The 19,901-nt window shown below is 40.3% G+C and overlaps 1 protein-coding gene across 1 annotated transcript; it reads left to right on the plus strand.

Annotated features, from left to right (window-relative positions):
* Positions 1 to 1,696: 1,696 nt before the first annotated feature.
* fkbp1ab (FKBP prolyl isomerase 1Ab) lies at positions 1,697 to 11,097 on the plus strand. The gene is made up of 5 exons (XM_031728767.2): positions 1,697 to 1,858; positions 1,965 to 2,012; positions 5,285 to 5,397; positions 7,983 to 8,146; positions 9,749 to 11,097. The coding sequence occupies exons 1-4, from the start codon at positions 1,822 to 1,824 to the stop codon at positions 8,109 to 8,111; spliced, it is 327 nt and encodes a 108-aa protein (XP_031584627.1). The 5' UTR covers positions 1,697 to 1,821; the 3' UTR covers positions 8,112 to 8,146; positions 9,749 to 11,097.
* The last annotated feature ends 8,804 nt before the right edge of the window (positions 11,098 to 19,901 follow it).

The following is a 19,901-nucleotide window of genomic DNA, read 5'->3' on the forward strand; positions in this document are numbered from 1 at the left end:
CTGCAACACATGCTAGATGGATTTATGGAACTGTCAAGCTTTGTGTAAAATGTGACTATTGATCAGATCTGATGGGCCCCCTTTGTTCTAATAGTGTTTTATTGTTTGTCTCACACTAAAAAAGTGACTCACTGGTTAGTGTTTAGATCTAAGAAACCTAAAATCATTCTCATGAATAAAAAAAACACTTCCACTTTAAATATTTCCTTTCCTGTTCTCACGTACAGTTTAAACTTACTGTATTCTGAATTAAAATGTATCTCAGAGGTCACACACACACATCCACATGGACTTGGTTGGCGTGCATTTCTTTTACAGTGACTTCAGCATAACAGCCTCAACTACTTTGCTACAGTTTAATGAACCATGGAGAAAGTTGGGAAATCAAAACCTAAGAAGCAGGTCCGTTCTGATTCCTCTTTCAATCAGAAATGAATGGCACATAACTTCTTAAATTTCTTGTTAGGTTGTGCTTTTGCATTTAAGGAGCACTTATTGGTGTCCTTGTTCTCTACAGTGGCCCAGAGTAAACCCAGTGCACTATGATCTGTTTTTCCTTTTTGAAGGCCTGTTTTTCTGAGTATTTTGTGACTAATCTTGAGATGTGGCAATGAATCTGAGAGATGAGAGTTGTTTTTTCCCTTATGAATTGCAATTTGCATATGCTTATGCTCAAACACACTATTTCCTCCATCCACAACATCCAGAAACAAGAGGGGTCAACCTCACTTAAAGTGGCTTTCCTAGAGCCTACTGCCAAGGAATCAATTTTATTTTTATAGCGCCAAATCACAAAAGTCATCTCAAGGTGCTTTATATTGTAAGGTAAAAACCCTACATAATAATAGAAAGAAAACAGTTGACCCCCTATGTGCAAGCACTTTGGCAACAGTGGGAAGAAAAACTCCCTTTTAATGGGAAGAAACCTCTGGCAGAACTCGGGAAGGAGGGGTCATCATTCGTGACTAGTTGGGGGTGAAATTGAACATCATACTGTATTAAAAAAGACTTCAAACTAGTGACTGACAGCATAAAGTCATCAGGAAAGTGTTGACTGAAGTCACAGAACAAAAGTACAGTTTTTTCATAACTTCTATACAACTAGGAGTCAGCCCCTGCTGGCCAGTGGTAAAATGGCTTTTCAATCCTGGAGGCTACATCCTAATGTAACTCACACTTCTGACGTCCCACTTTCACTAAACTTTGGTCCCAGTACATGCTCATGCTTGTGTATTGGACAAATGATCAAAATTAACAAAAAATAAAGACATTTATGTTTTTGTTTGTTTTTATTTAGTTTAGTATTTCGTTTTATTATATTTTATTTTTCCCCATAATTTTAAATGTTCATTGAACATTTTTGTTTTAATTTACTATGATACATTGGTGTGGACAATTTAAAACATATGTTACTGATGTTATTTGCAACCTTTTTTTAATCTTGATTTTTTAAAATCACAAAATAATATCCGAACAATATATTATTCGCTTTAAAACGGATTTATTCTAATAACATTAATCTAAATATGAAAACGGGTCCAGCACTGTGGCCGCCAGGGGACCGTTCCAGTGATTGAGATTGGGTTTTACTTTGGTGGTCGTGGGCGGAAGTGTTGATGTGAGCCATTGGCGCCTTGTGTGTGTGTGTGTGTGTGTGTGTGTGTGTGTGTGTGTGTGTGTGTGTGTGTGAGAGAGAGAGAGAGAGAGAGAGAGAGATGAGGAACATCCGCCGGAGGAGCGCGCAGACAGACGGACTGCGGGAGGAGTGTTGCCGTGTTCGGGGACAGCAGCAGCAGCAGCTCCAGGACGCACAGCGCTGAAATGGGAGTCGAAATCGAGACCATCACCCCCGGTGACGGTAAAGCCTGCTGTACATTTTAACGTGCTTGGGTGCAGCCATAGAAACAGCGCCTTAATTGCGTCATGTGCATGTTATACTGAGCTCTCTTTTGGCTTCTCCACAGGACGGACTTTCCCCAAAAAAGGACAGACGTGCGTGGTGCATTATGTCGGTGAGTTTGACGTGACAAACTTGAACTGTGCGTGCACGGACACACGGTACACGTTAGGCACACCGGCGGGTTCACAGGAAGGCCGTCCGAGTGGAGTGACGGCTGTGGGCAACTGTCTCCTACACCCGTTCTGAAAAATAGCTCAGCGTGATAATCCTGAAAGTATCGCAGGAGATGATGAGAATCCTCGCAAGGACGCTGTGAGGGTTGGATTGAGAGCAACGTGCAGCCGGACAAAGTGTGCACAGCAGACATATTTTGTGCCTCAGACCTTTCCAGGCAGTGATTTCTCAGTAGGGCAAAGAGGTATTACTGTCAGTCACCGACCGAGCTGCGTGGAAATTTAACCCCTTCGTCGCGTTTCTACTCCCCGCACATTCGGTGTGTTGGGTAGGTGAAAACGTGCAAAGCAGCATCAGCAACAGCAGGTGGAGGTGGTGGTGTGTCCCGGGGACGGTGCTCTGGATTCACCACTGCGTAAAATAATGCGCGCCTCAGTCTGGGGCCGACCGCTCCATTACAGCCTCATGAAGATCACTGAATGAATGTGGTCATTTGTCTTGTCTGGAGAATTAACAAAAGAGGGGGTGGAGGGGGGGACGCAGACTGATTCCGCCGCAGGGTTCACTCAGAGGACCAGACAGACAGACCAGAGGAACCCAGACAGCACGGTTTTAAATCCCGTCTGATTTCCAGCGCTTTTCTGTCTTTGTTGGAGTTTCTCTGGGGTCGTTGGGGGGTTGGTGGCGTTTAGCTGAGCGGATTATAACCGTCTGGCTGACTGTAATAGTAGCAGGCTCAATCCTCTACTATTTTCTGGAGAATTGCACGTTATGTGAACGACACTGAATGTTGGTCACTTAGTCACTCTGAACAAGAGTTAGCAATATTAGTCATATCTTTTATTTTTAACCCCTCCTTTGTGCCACCAGGATACAGCTGTAGGACTGATGTACAGCACAGTCTGCAGCTAAGGCTTATTTTCTGTGTTAATTAATATCTCAGTTGTCAGCTTATCTTTTTTTTTTAAGCAAAAATGCTTAAAAAAGGAAGAAGCTTATTACAGTTCACTGGAGTCCACTTTGATGGCAGCATAAAATGTTTTGTTGTCTAACTAATAATCCAAAGCCACAGGGTGCAGATGAAAACGGAAAAGGTTCAATTCATTTAAGTTTTAGTTATATAGCACCAAATCAAAACAGCAGTTTCCTCAAGGTACTTTATATTCAAAGATCCTTTAATATTAGAACAAAAACCCCAACAATAGTACAAACCCTTATGAGTAAGCACTTGGCGACAGTGGGAAGGAAAAACTCCCTTTTAACAGGAAAAAACCTCCAGCAGTACCAGCCTCAGGGACTGGTTGGCAGTAGTGGATAAAGAAGGATTATCCAGAGTGTGAACACTTATCCATTACAAGTTGTGGACATTAGCAAATTGGTAGCGCCGTTTATTTGACTAATGACGTATACTTGACCTATTAATATTAACGAGTCTATGACTAATAAGGATAGAGTTATTAACTAATAAGCATGGGGTTTCACAATCAGATGCAGCCCCCAGATGCAAGTTTCAAAACACTGGTGATAGAGAAAAGTGACTAACTAACCAATGAGTGACTGTGTCCATCTTTTATACTGTCTCAGTCAAGTCACACATCACTTACAAGATCCGTCTTCTCACTTGCGAATCCCTCCATATCCTGGCCCTCAGTATCTGTCTGACCTCCTTCACCCGTGCACGCTGTCTCAGATCTTACAATCTTCAGCTATGGGTCTGTCCCTCGCACTAATCTTCATACCTCTGAGGACAGAGCCCTTCAATGTGGCAGCCCTATCCTCTGGACCCCTCTCCCATCTGAGCTCCCTAACGCTAGCAATGCAATGCTAACACTGTATGTTGAGGTTTAGCAATCTGTTGTGTGGCAGGTTTGCATGCTAACAGAAGTTGTGCTATCAAATGTGTGGCCTTTTCTATTGCCAAAGTTTTGCATAAATTAAAATTCCCCTCAGACAGTGCTACATGAACAGCTAATTTATTACAAGCCACTCATAGTGGAGCATGAAGTTCGTGGATCAGCAAAATCATTGAGAGTTTTCTTGTGGAAATTGCACGCTACTTCATGGAAATCCTTCCTCGTGTTGCTGTTGAGACGTAAAAGCAGTGGACAGACTGACAGATATCATTAGCATGCTTTGCAGTGTATTAAAAGAGAGTAAAATGTAGATCATGTCGCGCACTTCCCAGCATACTAGACTACATATTTGTCTGCACCTGTTTTTAGTTTGGCAAAGCTTGTTGCCTGGTGAGACAGACATAACTCGCCCTGTAACACAAGCCTCTTTGCTTCGAGATTATGTAACATGAAGTCAGAGCTCATTTGGGCTTTGCAAGGCAAAGCATATTTTTTAAAACTTGTTTTTAGGCTTGAGACTGAATTCTCTCCTTTTTAATAACCCACAATCTGCAGGATTTCCTCTCTGAGCCGTCTCCCTTCCTGCGAGCCTACAAAGTTATTTTGACATGAAACAGGATATTCCATTACACAAGCAAGTCTTTTTTTAATGCAGACATCTGTATGAAGATCAAAACTTGGTCTGTCTGGGGTCTCGGAGCAGCTCTGCATCCAGGAAATGATCGGCGTGAGAAAGTCATTATTGGGTTGTTTGCACTGCAGTGCTTGGATCGAATGGGACCTTTCAGCTAGGCCAGATAATCTGATATCTAGATTTCCAGAAGAGGACAGGACACCCCCCGTGTCGCTGGGATTACAGGCTGCATCTTGCCACCTCGCCTCCTGATCTGCGTATCGACATGTACGATGTTGTATCAAGCAACCACACACACAGACACACACCCTTTCACAGTGGTGGTAACAGTAATAACGATGGCAGAAATGGTATTGGAGGGCTGCTATTCTGTGCACCCATGCCTGTGTTTTCCTGACTCACACTCAAACCCACTGTGCAGACAGCTGCAGCTTCTATTTCTGAGATGCTGAGAATCCCTTTATTTGTGCGCTCCGTATAAACACAGCAGAGATGATGGATGCCAGAGAAGCTTGGAAGACATCACTGTTTCCGATGGTTTTATGAAACAACTTGTACACGTTAGATATTAGCCGGCCTGAACAGTGAGTGATTAGTCCTGTAATTGTGCATGTTCAGGGGTAATGGCTGGCTTTTTCAACAGCAGGATGAGGGCGTCCACCAGCAGCTGTTTCTGTTTCTCTCTCACACTGTACTTCCATCTTACCGTTTCCTTGTTTGCAGGCTCTCTCACAGACGGACGGAAGTTTGACTCCTCTCGTGACAGAGACAAGCCTTTCCGGTTTAAGATTGGCAAGCAGGAAGTGATCCGAGGCTGGGAAGAGGGCGTAGTGCAGGTAGGCTGGAGAACTTTGGGAAAAGGTCTGAGAAGGCAGTAAAAAGGTTAATATCAGTAGCGTTACATTTTTCCATCATAGACTTTACATGGTGGGTTAGCACGTTTTAATTTTATATATTCATCCCTCCAGTGATACCCACCTTCAGTTTACTAGGGCATAATCTTCTCACTTTTATTTGGGAAGTTAATTTGCTGCTAACCATTATGTATTTTCCCTACTAGCTGAGTCACTGGGTAGGTTACCGTTGTCGCAGTCCTCAGTATCCATCTGCTGCTTTGTAGGAAGGATCTAGTCCTGTGGTTGGACAGATTCCAACACCACTATCTTGGACTGCAGCTGGTGTTCGTACTCCTTACTAAGCAATGGAGATCTTCTGCAAGCTGGAAGGCCACCAAACTGGCTCATGTGCTGCAGTTCTAATCTGTACAACAGAAGAAAGCTTACTTCACCAGCTGCAGTCCAAGATGGTGGAGTTTAACTACAAAATTCACTGCAGTTGATGATGGTTCACTATAGCATGGATACATGCTCATTCAGCCTATTTTCAGTCAGATTAACAACCATCGACTCTGCTGAGAAGATGGAAATAACAAAGCTGACGTGTTCCACTGGTTCTGTAGTTCTTTTGGAACCAGAAGTGACCATATTTACAGGCGAGGATGGAGTGCCAAGTTATCACCATATGCTAGCTAGCTTGGTAAGTAGACGTACTGTTGCTAATTAGTCTGAAGACTAAAAAATAACAAAGTAGAATTTCAATCAACAGTTTAGTGACTCTGATTAACTAAGCGGCGCATGGGCTGGACACAAAAACAAACAAATAAAACAGTCTCACCATGAAAGCAGAGATATGAAAAGAGGTAGTGTGAAGTAAAATTCTTACTGGGCAAAAAATGACAACTGAGATTGCATTTTGCAAAATGTCTTTTGATTTCTGCTTAGACTATTTGCAGTTTGCTTGTTCACGCGTGTTCGTTGTTACCCGTTTACCTGTTTATAAACAGCATCATCATACCCAGAGCAAACAGCATAAAGCTGTGTTTCTGCTACTTGTCTGGTTCCAGGTCATGTAACTAGTTAGTCGTATTACTACAGAGCCCCTCTGATGACGTGGTCCAAAAAAAATAAATAAATTCTGGCCACAAAATCGTACTTCGTGCCCTCGAAATAGTATAAAGTGCCCACGAAATACTTATTTGTGGGCACGAATTGGGTATAACGTGGCAACGAATTACGCATTTGTGGCAATGAAATAGATAACGTGCGCACATCATATTGATAAAATTCCTGGACAGCTGCGTAGAGACATAAGCATAAGAGTAGGCTAAACCTATACACCATGGACAGAGACAGTATGATTGAGTTTTATTTTAGGCTGGGAATGAGCTACAAATGCATTTTGAAAAGCCTGGCACTGCAAAGAACCATTATTATGGAGAGACATTTAAACAGGATATTGAGAGCCCAGTTGCTTTACAGACGTAAGTACGACCTGGACGCCGGGATAGATTTTATTGTCAACCAACTGCAAGGGCCTGGGAAGGATCACGGTTATCGCTCAAGTGTTTCGTGCCCACAAATTAGCATTTCATGCGCACGTTATACCTATTTCGTGCCCACGAAGTAGTATTTTGTGGCCACAATTTATTTATTTTTTTGGACCATGTCATCAGAGGGGCTCCGTATATTACTGTCAATTATGAAATTCAGCTGGTTAAAATGAGGTGGTGATGTCAGTGATATCGATGTACCCGCTCATGTGCTTTATAAATAAGTGCTGAGCTTATTGTTCCCACTGGTTTTTACAATGGACTGACTTGATTGCGGAAAGGAAATAAACATTTTATTATGTGTCTTAAAAAGTCTTAAATTTGTATCTAGCACTCCATACGGAAACCCCAATACAGCACATATAAAATAATGATCAAGCAATGAATCTAAAGCTGGTCTATAAGCTGTGTGAATTTATTCAGATGTCCTCAGAGGACGTTCTGCAGTGTATTGTATGCCAGTGGATCAGATTCTGGGGGAAAAGTCATAAAGCTCTGCAGCTTCAGCAGTCATGATTTAGAGGCAAATGTAACTGGGATGGTTTCAAAGAAGATGTATTTTGCTTCTGTAACACATAAATTTATTGACATGGTTCCATTATCGAGTTTTCACTTACCAAGCTCTCCATTAACTCTGTTCCTCTGTGCACCAACACAGCAAGGACACAGCTCCATATCTCACCCGCTCAGCCGTGCAGCCTGTGTGGACATCCTGTATTTTTAATGGTAGTAACTTCAAGTTCTCTGTGCGCTCAGTGTGATCTTTAATATACCCACAGGGCATTTAGATTCGTTTGCTATTGTGCAGTAAAGCAGTCAGAGTAGATGCACTGTGGATAAGATTGAGGAAAACTGAAGCACCATTAGTAAACAAGATATTTTTACTGTCTCCTGTGGCTTATTATCTAACTTCCACTGCAGAGACTGCATTATGATCCAATTAACTGTATTTTCTAGCAGAACAAGTGCTCAATAACAATCCGTTGCCTTTGTCCTGTTTCTGTCTCCTCCTCTTCATCCTCCTGCATCTAGATGAGTGTTGGTCAGAGGGCCAAGCTGACCTGTTCGCCTGACTACGCTTACGGAAACAAAGGCCATCCGGGCATCATCCCACCTAATGCCACCCTCATCTTTGATGTAGAGCTGCTGGGTTTGGAGTGAAACAAACCCGCTGCCTTTATTTTTTTTAATGTTGCGTAAGTAGTCTGTAAAAAGTCACAGTGTGATAGAGATTTTAGCTAGCTTACATATTACACACAGGGCAGCACAGCAAGTGATAAACGGACTGGTTCTCGTATCATGCATTTCGACTCTACTTGAGCACTTGGAGTGCTTTACAAACATTCACGCAAGCACTTTTTCCTACATTTAAGTGCTTTCCATCTAAACACACATTTTCGTACTCTGACGAACACATTGGAGAGCAACTTGACGTTGCCCAAGGATACTTGGTTATGCAGACTGGAGACCAGGATAGCTATTATTCAAATAAAAAATCAGCCATCCAAAAGCCCCATAAACTCATAAGGCTAGAATACAAGGGTTGTTGTTATTGAGAAAATAACTGGTAGCACACTCACAAGTTCAGGCTGTCCTAGAGCTTTCCTCTCACCACAGATGAGCTGTTGTTGTTGCACCTTTGTTGTTTTAATTTTTTTTCTTTTTGTCCTGACAGGACACAACTACTTTAACACATTATTATAGCATAACAGTTGGCTAGCTTCTTCAGTAGCTAGTTCATTATTTCACATTACACGAGATACTGTAGCTGCAGCATGTATTGAATTCACTCACTACCTATTATTATAGCATTTCATTACGTTACAGTACTAACATGTTCACACATGAATGTCAACTGGCTAAATCTGGGTCGAAAACTGAGCTAAGATAGCTTGTTAGCTGGTTATAGCTACATTCTAACTTTCTTTCTGGGCTCTGTTTTTTAAAGCCTCAGTGTTAGCGTTGTTTTCTTCTACTTCAGTGGGTGGGGGTTTTTTTTAGCTTTAGTTTTTAGCTGACACTCAAACACTTGGTTTACAAGCTCCTAAAACTCTACAGGTATAACATGAAGACATAAATACCCCACAAATAGTGTAATTAATACAAAGAAATAGAATTTAATGACAGTGAATCAGCTTAGTGGATGTGACAGCAGACAGCTTTGGGCCACTCCCTTAATCCTAAGTGTTGTTAATGTGGAAATTAGCTACAAAGACCAAAACCATTTCTCCAGGTTATTACCAGGTTGTAATTTTATAGCTAAAGCTCAGTTTGTAACCAGTTTAAACTGGCCGTTAGAGGAAATGCAGTTTTTGCCCTTTAATTCTGTACCCTAGAAGTTGATACTTGTTTGTAAGGTTCATATATATCCTTTACTCCATCCAAGTACAACCTCAGTCAAATCTAGTTTGGATCCAAGAAGTGAACCTATTCAAATATTTTTCACAGCATCCATTTAGCATTTATGCTTAATTGACTTCCTACACTCCTTCCTTTTACCCTTACCCCTGACTTGGCCGTGGCTGGAAGTTTCATCCTGTTTGAAGGGAGTTTTTCCTTCCCAGTTGCCAAATACTTGTCCATAGGTGGTTGTCTGGTTGTTGTGGGGGGTTATCTTATTCCATAAAGTGCCCTGAGTGTATATCCTGCTGTTAAACACTTACTATGTACTAATTAGTACTAAAGCTTGGTAAGATGACTCTTAAGTCTCAATCCAAACTAAAGTGTCAGAGGTATCTCCATCTGTACATCCTAAAATGTTTTTAAACAAGATGTTCTCCTTCATGTTGTCATCACAGGGGACTTCCTACACAGGCGACCAGGAGAGAAGCTAGGAGAGTCTGCACTTGAGGCTCAAGTCAATATTCCACTACTTATTTCATCAAACTATGACAGTTTGTGTTATTTTGTCTCTGTGACTGAGTTGATTCTGTTTTTCCATCCTATCCTTCCTCCTAGAAAAACCATGGGTCATAGCCTTACAAACCTCCACGTTCTTAATCTTAAAATGCTAATTGAATTGCTTTTCTTTGTGTTTTTAGAAGTGTTGTGCATGGTTACCCTGAAAAGTACAATACCAATGAACCACTAGCAGAAACATTCATCTTTATAAGTCAAACCCATACTGATGTTATATGTTTGACAGCTTGTTGTATTCCAAAAAAAAGTAAAGGGGAAAAAAAGTACAAAAACATATGAAAAGCACACATTTTATCCCTGCCCAGCTTCAAATTGGGTTAAATAGGCATAAGGTTAAACTTAATGGCTACTTATTGTGAAAGTCAGGGAAGGCCTTAACGGTGCGACACAGGAACTGAGTTTCTGTAAAACGCCGCTGTGTTTACTTTTTCATTGAAGTTGCGAATTTAAGCTGGCACAAAAGAGAACAAGTAACAGTTGTAGATAGCTCTCATGTGTGCCTAAATATTCTCACCAGATACACGGTTACTACTTTACCCTATCTGCATGTTGTAGGCCTGATGGAAACTTAGTGCGTACATGCTGAAAGCTTTGCATCTGATTTTGTTATTACTGCCTTCTCATCTTGCCAAGTCTTTAAACCCCATTTAAAGCCATACACAGGTCGAACAGGGCAACAACTGGATTTGTGGGAACACGTGTCAATTGGAAGTTTGGTTATTTTTGTCTTATAAAAATAGGATGGAAATGCTTGAAATCAAGGGGAGGGTGTCAATCAAATTGCGACCTCCCTGATTTATTTTGTGGAACAATTATAATTGTGTATTTTTTCAGATGCTCACTTTCTATCTCTAAGAATCAACATGGCTGATGTTCAACCTGTGACGATAAATTCTCTTCTTTTTTTTGGGTTATATTTTATTTTTTTGCCACTGTAAAGTACCACACTGCCTAACTGAAGTCTGTGTTGTCATAAAAAAAAAGTTGCTGACACACAGGCGTCCTAGTGGTTTTTGTATCTAAAAAAAAGTAGCAGTTTTAAATGGAGTTTAAATGAGAGGATTTGCTGGCCTGGCTGTCTGATATTGACTGTTGATGTTGCATATTGGCCAAGCTGCAACTGGTGTGACAGCAGTCCACCTATGTACTGTGTAGTTCTGTGCTGATGCATTACTGTATGCAGGCTAAACCAATGAAGACATATTTAAAATAAAAGAAGTACTCTCCACATGCCTATGAAAGTTTTTTTTTTGGGGGGTGTTTTTCCTACTCCACTGTATTTGATTTATTACCATTTGAGGCGCGACAAAGTGCAGACCAATCTTCATGCTGAAGATCAACAGCATATAGCTTCAGAGGCTGCCTCTGGTTATTGACTGCTGCTCACTGACCTGCAAGCCAAGCGTGGGGTAACCTAGACAACTAAACTGATGAACAGCTTACATAATAAGTGTATTAATATTAGATAAACACTTTAAAAATCAATAACTTGTGAAACTATTTCACCACAAGTGCCTACAAGCTCATCTTAAATAAAAGCTTTTATGCATATTTTTCTCTCTCCTAGAATTCGACTTGGTGGAACCTTTGGTCTGGAACCTTTAAAAGCTGCTCAGGATCTATGAGCTTACTGGGGGGGGGGGTTAAAATGTGGTGCTTCAAGCTGACTGGAAAATCTGCACGAGTCACTGCACTGCAAAAAGACCAGTTTGATTAATACTGAATGAATACATTTCATATTGTTGGCTTAACCTTCTAACCTGTTCTTAAAATCTTTGAAGACAGATAATGAATTAACACCTGAATTCAAATTGAGTAAACCTTTTCCCTTCTGCATTTCCGGTTATAGTGTTATTGACAACATAAAGGCATATAGGGAATATAGAAAGGACTCTAAATATCACATTACTTTGGACTTCTGAAATTAGCAACATTTATGAAATGACACTGGAATATGGGGATTCAAAATATCATGTTTAAGTCTGCATCTAAATATCATGTCACATTTCACCTCTGACCTCAATTTTACATTTCACATCTGTGTGGAGTTTGCATGGTTTGGGATTATGTGAATAAGTAATTCTACATTGCCCATAGGTGCGAATGGTTGTCTGTCTCTATGTGCTAGCCCTGCAACAAACTGGCGACCTTTCCAGGTTGGACCCTGCCTCTTGCCCTATGGTAGCTGGGATAGGCTTCAGCCCCCCATGACCCTCACAAGGATAAGCGGAAGAGAATGGATGGACAGTTCTCATCTTTACTATGCAAATTACAGATTCTTTACTCTTTTCGGTCTGGCTTTCCAATGACACTGCTTTCTTGAAGATCTATAACGCTCTTTTAATGGCTTCTGATGCAGGGAATTGTTCTGTAATAATTTTGCTTGATCTCAGTGCAGCCTTTGATACTATTGACCATAAAATCCTACTTAATAGGCTTAAGGTTTTGACTTGTGTATTTTGGTTTTTCCTTAGACTGGGTTTCTTCTTATCTGATAGGATCTTCACTGTTAGAACAAACAAGTTCACCTCCCTGACCTGCCGGTTAGAGTTCAGTTTTTGATCCATTATTATTTTCTTTCTACATGCTTCCTCTAGCTGGCATTATTCAATCTTTTAATGACATTTTTGATCATTTCTATGACGATGACAATCAGCAGTATATGTCTTTTAAGCCTCATCAGCTGAACTCCCGGCCAGATGGTGGAATTGAATTTAGGATCTTCTTGCTGTGAGGCAACAGTACTGATCACCGCGCTATGGTGTTGCCCAAGAACTAATTTTCTACAACTGCTTTCTAATACTTTCTAATAATTTGCTTCTACTTGGCAATTTTGAAATAGCCCAATAATTAACAGTAGAACTTGCATGAAGATTGTGTTTATTCAGAATCTCTGTTACTTCAGAGTTACCTTGGCATGTTTAAAATACGATGGAACACAACCTTGCCTCAGTAAACTGTCAATGATAGACAGCAATGTGGGACCATTGCTGGTGAGTCCCAGACAGGACAGAAGGAGGTAATATATCTAAGGATATTATGACAAGGATTTCATTTGACCTATTACTGTAGTTAAGTCATTCATTGTAATTGGAGAAAAAGAAGTAGATGATCCAGGGCATCAAGGATCATCTTCATGACGGGAGCCATTTGAGGAGGTTTTGGATCTCAAGTCCATCAACTTATTTACAAAGTGATTGAGAAATATGTTGCAATCATGATCAGACGGCTGAGTTGGAGGGCAAACAATACTGTTGATAATCTGAAAGAATAACATTGCATTATTATTATGACAATTTATGAGATCATTGAAATAAGAGTATTTAGCCTCTTTCACTGACTCATTATATAAGTCAAGAAACTGAATTATTGCAAGATACATTAAAAGAGACTGATTTATGGTGACTGAAAACGGCTTCATTTATGTTCAATTGGTCAAGAGAAACACCATAAGTGCACTCAAGTCCGAAGTATGCTCAGCAATATGAGTAGGCCCTGATACATGTTGAACAAAGTTAAAAGAGTCTGTAATGCTCAGGAACTCCTTAGTGATACTATTTGATGGGTCCGCTGCATGAATAGTGAAGTCCCCAACAATGATGACCTTGTCAAACTTAATAGTGGAAGTTAAAAAAAAATACCATACATGAGCTGATCTCTTCCAATTTTGATCATAATCATCTTGAAAGAGCTGTAAAAGCTCGAAGTGATCATCTGGAATAAAAATGTATTTTAAAAATCACTTTAAAATCAATCAATTTTCAATCAATTTAAAATTCCCCCTGCTCATCCAGAGATCCGAGGTGCACAGAGAAATGAACAGTCTGCCGGGGATAGCTCTAAAAGATGAAGATGAAGCCGACGAAGCTTCCATCGCTTCCTCTGATTAGTCCTCCAAAACAAAGGCGAACTGACCGGCAAGAGTGGAGGTATGCTGGGTGCTGCAATGCACTCAAGAGTTCTGTGCTGGCACACGATGGCACTAAACATGTTCAAGACTTTTATAGCCCTTGTTTATTAAATCCAGCTTCACAGACAGAGTTACAGCTATGTCATTTTTGAGAGTAGGACTCTGTAGTGTAAATTAGCCCTTATTATGCTAATGGTATAGAGCAGGGGTCTGCAACCTTTTACACCCAAAGAGCCACTTGGACCTGGTTTCCATGCAAAAGAAAACACTGGGAGCCGCAAATACTTTTTGACATCTAAAATGAAGATAACACTGTATATATTGTTTTTTTTTATCTTTGTGTGAACAACTAAGGTGTGTTGCTTATGAAATCCATGAAGTGCTACAGAGAAAATTACATTTTATTTACGTAATTAACACATTTTGAACTCTTAAAGACATATAACAAAAGGAAAGACACCCAGCTGAACTAAAATGATCCATGTAGCAAACAAAAACTGTTGTCAGCCGCCTCCCTTATATCGCCTTTGGGCTTTTGGAGCCTTGACCTGACTCTTAAAAATAATTTGGAAAAAAGCACTATGCTGCTGAAAATGAAAAATAGATATTTGCAAAATTCTGCCTAAATATGTATTTTACCTGGTTAATGCGCGCGGCGGGCGGGCGTGGTTTGCAGCGCCGCTGCAGGGGAGGCGGACGCACCTGAGCGACACCCGCAATCACGCCTCGCCGCCTTTACGTCTGCGCTATCTGTGCTGTTGTTGTTGGTGGTGTATGTCGGGCTGTGAGCTGAAAAGCTACAGCCGGCTGTATGCGTACAGCAACCGTGTGTGAAAAGTGGTCAATAAAGAGATGCTCAAAAGCATGCTCATGGAAACATCGTCGGGTCTGCCGTGATTTGTTTACAATGGGACTTATGCTCCTGAACCTCTGCGCACAGAGTCCGCAAATCGGGGCTATACGAAGTCAGTTTACGCAGGACTGTAAGCTGTCATCTGTCAGGCGTTAACGGTGTTTGTCTTTAACATAGTTCACGGTGGAGAACAGCTGCTGACATAATGTGGATCCGAAGATCCATAATTGGCCTACCTGGGGTTGAAAGTCTCGATAAATGCACGGCGTTTCGGGTGGTACACCAAGCTTCCGCGAGTGTGACTCTTATTTTGAGCGATGAAAAAATAATAGAATATAATTTTATTTTTATATTTCAATATCACAATAATCTTCCAATTTAGAACTACGAGTTAAAAAGAACTAACATAAATAAAATACACTTCAGCTAAATACTTCTAATTTATTTGCCCAAACCACGCGGAGCCGCAGTATAAGGACTAAAGAGCCGCATCCGCGGGTTGCCGACCCCTGGTATAGAGCAAAAAAAAAAAAAAAAAAAAAATCAGCGATCTTTTACAAACTATATAAAAAGAATCATGCTTTATACTGATCCAGAGTCAGGGTCAGCAGCAGACCTGTACTAGCAACCTACTTTTTCAAGGGGCATTCAAGTCACCTTGCTTTTCAATATTTACAACCATATATACACACTACATCACAGAAAAATTTAGTCACAGTAACAAAAAAATTGGTCTTAAATTGCAGAAGCAAAACAGGAGACAAACAGGAAGAACATGGGACATTTTCTAAGTAGAGAATGAACTCCTTATACACTAGAACAGTTGACTGTGAGCACACAATATCACCAACACATTTCCATTTTCTTTGCAGTTTTCATGGTTTGGGGTCATGCTTAAAAATTACATGCATACGCTAAAGAATGTCCTCTTTTTAGTTTTAAAGATTCACGAGGAGTGCTCCCCAAAGTCTGACCTGAATATGATATATATTGTTGTGTGACTAACAGTGTTGGGCAAGTTACTTTGAAATAATAATTCAATTATAGTTACTAGTTACTTCTACAAAAAAGTAACTGAGTTAGTAACTGAGTTACAATATTCTAAAAGTAATTAATTACTTGGAAAAGTAACTATTGCGTTACTTAAAAAAAAAACAAAGAACATTTAACCCTCTGGCGTCCAGGGTATAATTGGCCATTTCTTTAACTACTCTTGATTTTCTCTCCACATTTTACCTTTAAAAACTATTTACTTTGCCTTGTTTGGTATCATTCTTTTTAGCGCAACCTCACGTGTCTGAATTTAAAGTTATGTTCTCATTTTGTCATACTGTATAACCAGAATTGATCTAAAATCAGACAAAAAACATAAAATCACAGTAGAAAAAGTTATGTTTTTACTGTAACAACCATAAACATGTTTAATGAATCATATTTCATAACTTCAAATGCAAATATTAATTGTCAATTTTAAAATCCTATGCACAAGTTTTGCAAACAACAAAGTTATTTGCATCTATTTACTTTTTACCCCTTTTTTAAATAACCATTTCAAACTATTTACAGAACAATCAGCTGTTCTTCAATAAGATGCCACACAAATTATTTGTGCCACTCCAAAAAAATATTTTGTGTCCACTACAAAGGAGAACATCACAGCCTGATACCTGCAGGTCTGACAGCAGCAGGTGTATCACTGCTGTTTCTACCTGGAGACAGCAGTCGCCTCATTGTTCTGACACACAACACAAAACTATCCACAACACTACACACTAACTACACAAGACAACACATTAACTACACACTCCAAACACGCTAAACGTCACAAATCTCTCACATCTCAAAACTCGCTCTCTCTTTTCCTGCTCTCTCTCTTTCTCTCTCTCCCTCTCTCTTTCTCTCTCTCTCTTTCTCTTTCTCTCTCTCCCTCTCTCTTTCTCTCTCTCTCTTTCTCTTTCTCTCTCTCCCTCTCTCTCTCTCTCGCCGTCACTCCTAAAACTTTTTTTTGTTTTGTTTTTTTGCTCATAAGCAGAGAGTGCTTGCTAGCGCTAACGTGGCGAAACTATTGAGGAAAAAACGCTGCGTATATACTGTTAATCATGACTCTGGTTTTACGTGGCCTGTCAACACAATTTAAAAACTGGCACCTTGTTGCTTTGTCTTTAAGTGGTCATGTGATTGACTTACCACGACTACTTTATTCTTCCTCAGTCAAACAGCAGCACTCATGTGATTGTTTTGCCTCCTTAGCTCCAGGTGTTGTGCTAGACAGTGATCGTGATTACCGTCCGCGGGAGCGCGCAGCTGCTTAAAGCTGTAGCGTCCAGATTACTTACAGCTACTTCCGTGTGACTGATATAAGATGTGGTAAGCTGAACACAGCTTCAACCGTCTGTTTGTTGAAAAATAGTAACGGACCGCGTTTCCTTGTTAGTAACTGTAACGCCGTTGTAACGATAGGAATAGTAATTAGTTAGATTACTCGTTACTGAAAAAAAGTAACGCCGTTAGTAACGCCGTTACTTGTAACGCCGTTATTCCCATCACTGGTGACTAACTAGTGATAGTATGTCAAGAGTGAACGAGACGTCAATTCACTGATCCACACTACTAGAATATACAGCAATGACCTCTGAATGTTCATGTCACAAGATGGTAAATAAGAGAGGGAAAGTAGTCAGAACTGAGGGAATGTACTCCCAGAAGGCAATACTGCAGACATCGAGGACAGCTACAAGTATCTGAGAATCCAGAGACTAGGACCTGGAGTTTTAGGCTAAGCATTTAGTATTGCTCCATCTCTTTCCCTGAGTCACAAAGCATCACATGATGTCACAAAATGTTATTGATCAGTTGCAGTGATGGTCTTCGAACAGTATTAATCAAGATATTGTTAGAATAACACCAACACGGGGATAGCGGACTGTTAGAGGGACCTCCATTTGGTAATTCCTCTGGCATGTTTGTCCTTCCTATTAAAGTCAGCTGCTGAGAGCTCACACTGTTCTCTGTGTACAAATCAGTCTGACTCACCAGATGTTTGGGTCCATATTTGACTATTAAGCACATTTTGGCTATGATGTTTGGTCTTCTGTAAAGTGTCAGTATAAAATATGGAATATGCAAATGAATAGAGACACACTTCAGTCTTTATGGACCTTTTGTTCTACTGGCACCATCATTTAACATACAGTGTTAACTGGTATTCATAAATGTTTACTGCTAAAATACCCTTCTTTATTTCTTTCTGCAGATTTGTTTGTAATAAAAATATTTTAAAATAGAAATGTGCAAACTTACATTTTAGCTGGGAGAAAAGTTGGACCAGCTTGAACTGAGACAGGAGATAATTTCAGCAAACTTCATTTAAACTATAAAAAGTTTTTTCCACTTATCTGTTTGAAGATTGTGTCAAATAAATAACAACATGAAGCTCCATGTTTGACCAGCACTTTGTTGATCAAACATGGAGCTTGTTACTTGTTGCTAAAATGTTTTCTTTTTATGTTGTGCCCCCTTATTTTTATTTATTTATTTATCTTATTTTTTTACAGTGCACAGTGATCTAACCAGATAAAAAGACAGCCGCCCTCATGGCACTGTGACGTTAAGCTCCACTGATCTCCCCTACACCCCTCTGATGCACATTTGCTTTGTGCTTAAAATATGGCACTCATTAAATTATAACTTCTATCCTTCCCATGCATCACTTTAGGTATAAATTCAAATGGTTACTATCTCTTGGTATAAGCACATTTGCAATACTAATCTATCATCCAATTCCCAGGGCCCCCATCTGTACCTGTCATGGTCTCCGTGCCTGCCCGGCCGGCCCCACAAGGCTACATGTGCTGTGTTGGTTCTCTCTCTCTCTCTCTCTCTCTCTCTCTCTCTCTCTCTCTCTCTCTGCCTGGGCGGAGCTCACTGTGGGCTCCCGCCCTTGGCCCACACACCTGACAACAATCACCTGTCATCACCGGGAGTACTATTTGAGGCTGGAACACAGAGCCTCTCGTCGCTGGATGATTGTACTACAGACGTTAGTCTTCCTCACAGCTCCTGCGAACCTGTGCTTAATAATTTGAGATTCGTGATTCGTTTGTGACTTCCCTTCTCTTCTGCTTCAGACCTTCCTCCTCGGACCTGTGACCTCCCTGCCTTGTGAACATGTGTGAGTGTGAGAGAGCTACCCTGTGATTCCCTGGAGTTTTGGATTCCCCTTCACTGTATATATTGTGCACTGGTGCTGTAAATAAACTGTTTTTGGAGACATCTAACCGCTCTGCGCCTGAGTCCTACAACCAGATTGTGACAGTACCAGCTGAGAGGCTGCCAACAAGGACAAACCAGTCAATAACAAATCATAAACATTTTAGTGCATTCTTTTATCTTTACAGTGCCCCATGTATAAATATGGGCTGTGTTTAAGTACTGAGGTGGACCTTCATTCTGACTTTTGCATTCTGACACTGTGATGCATAGTTATGAACACTGGAAGCAGAAGTGAGATGACTTCTTACTCAAAGGTTGTTCACACATGTTGCTAATGATTTTATTTAGCCAGTACAGTAGTGATTAATATACAATACAAGTGCAATATATATTATGTACACTGTAGATTTATTCATGTCATAACTGTAGATATTTCTGACCCTGTGTTTTAACCTATGGCATAACCTGATCTGTAGCTCCAGCACAGAAAGCCAGTCAAAATAATAACAAACTGTGCATTCATTACACACTGTTGAAGACATGGTACTCTGATGTTTGATGTGTGTTGGCTCACCATGAATCTTTCAAACTAAAAAGAGTTCATCTACACATCAGTTTGTGCATTTAGTTTTAAAGCATGGCCCTATTGGAAAACTGCAAAATAAATGGGAACGTGTTGATGATATTGTCTGCTCACAGTCAAACGTTCAAGATTGTGATGAGTTCATTGAACCAGAGAAAATGTCTCCCCATTTGTCACTTGGTTTGCCTCTAGAATCTAAGACATATACTTTTGCACATTTATAACTATGGTTACATTCCTCTGAGTGTACAGTGTATGCCTTTGTAAATATGCATACCATTTGCTAATTATTTATTTCATCAACATCACTATCATCGTTTATTTATATAGCACTTTAAAAACGCACCAGTCAGACCAAAGTGCTGAACAACACAAAAACAAAGAAAAGCAAAACATAGTATAAAATAATAGGGGGGGATGTCATTTTCCTGCCGAGTTAAAAGTCAGGGAATAAAAATAGGTTTTCAATCTGGA

Source organism: Oreochromis aureus, linkage group 20 (genome assembly GCF_013358895.1).
Source record: "Oreochromis aureus strain Israel breed Guangdong linkage group 20, ZZ_aureus, whole genome shotgun sequence".
NCBI classification, from domain to species: domain Eukaryota; kingdom Metazoa; phylum Chordata; class Actinopteri; order Cichliformes; family Cichlidae; genus Oreochromis; species Oreochromis aureus.

Coding starts and splice junctions, on each gene's coding strand:
- fkbp1ab (XM_031728767.2), top strand. CDS start 1,822: ATGGGAGTCGAAATCGAGACCATCACCCCCGGTGACG. Junction 1,859..1,964: donor GACCATCACCCCCGGTGACG/GTAAAGCCTGCT, acceptor GCTTCTCCACAG/GACGGACTTTCCCCAAAAAA. Junction 5,398..7,982: donor GGGAAGAGGGCGTAGTGCAG/GTAGGCTGGAGA, acceptor TCCTGCATCTAG/ATGAGTGTTGGTCAGAGGGC.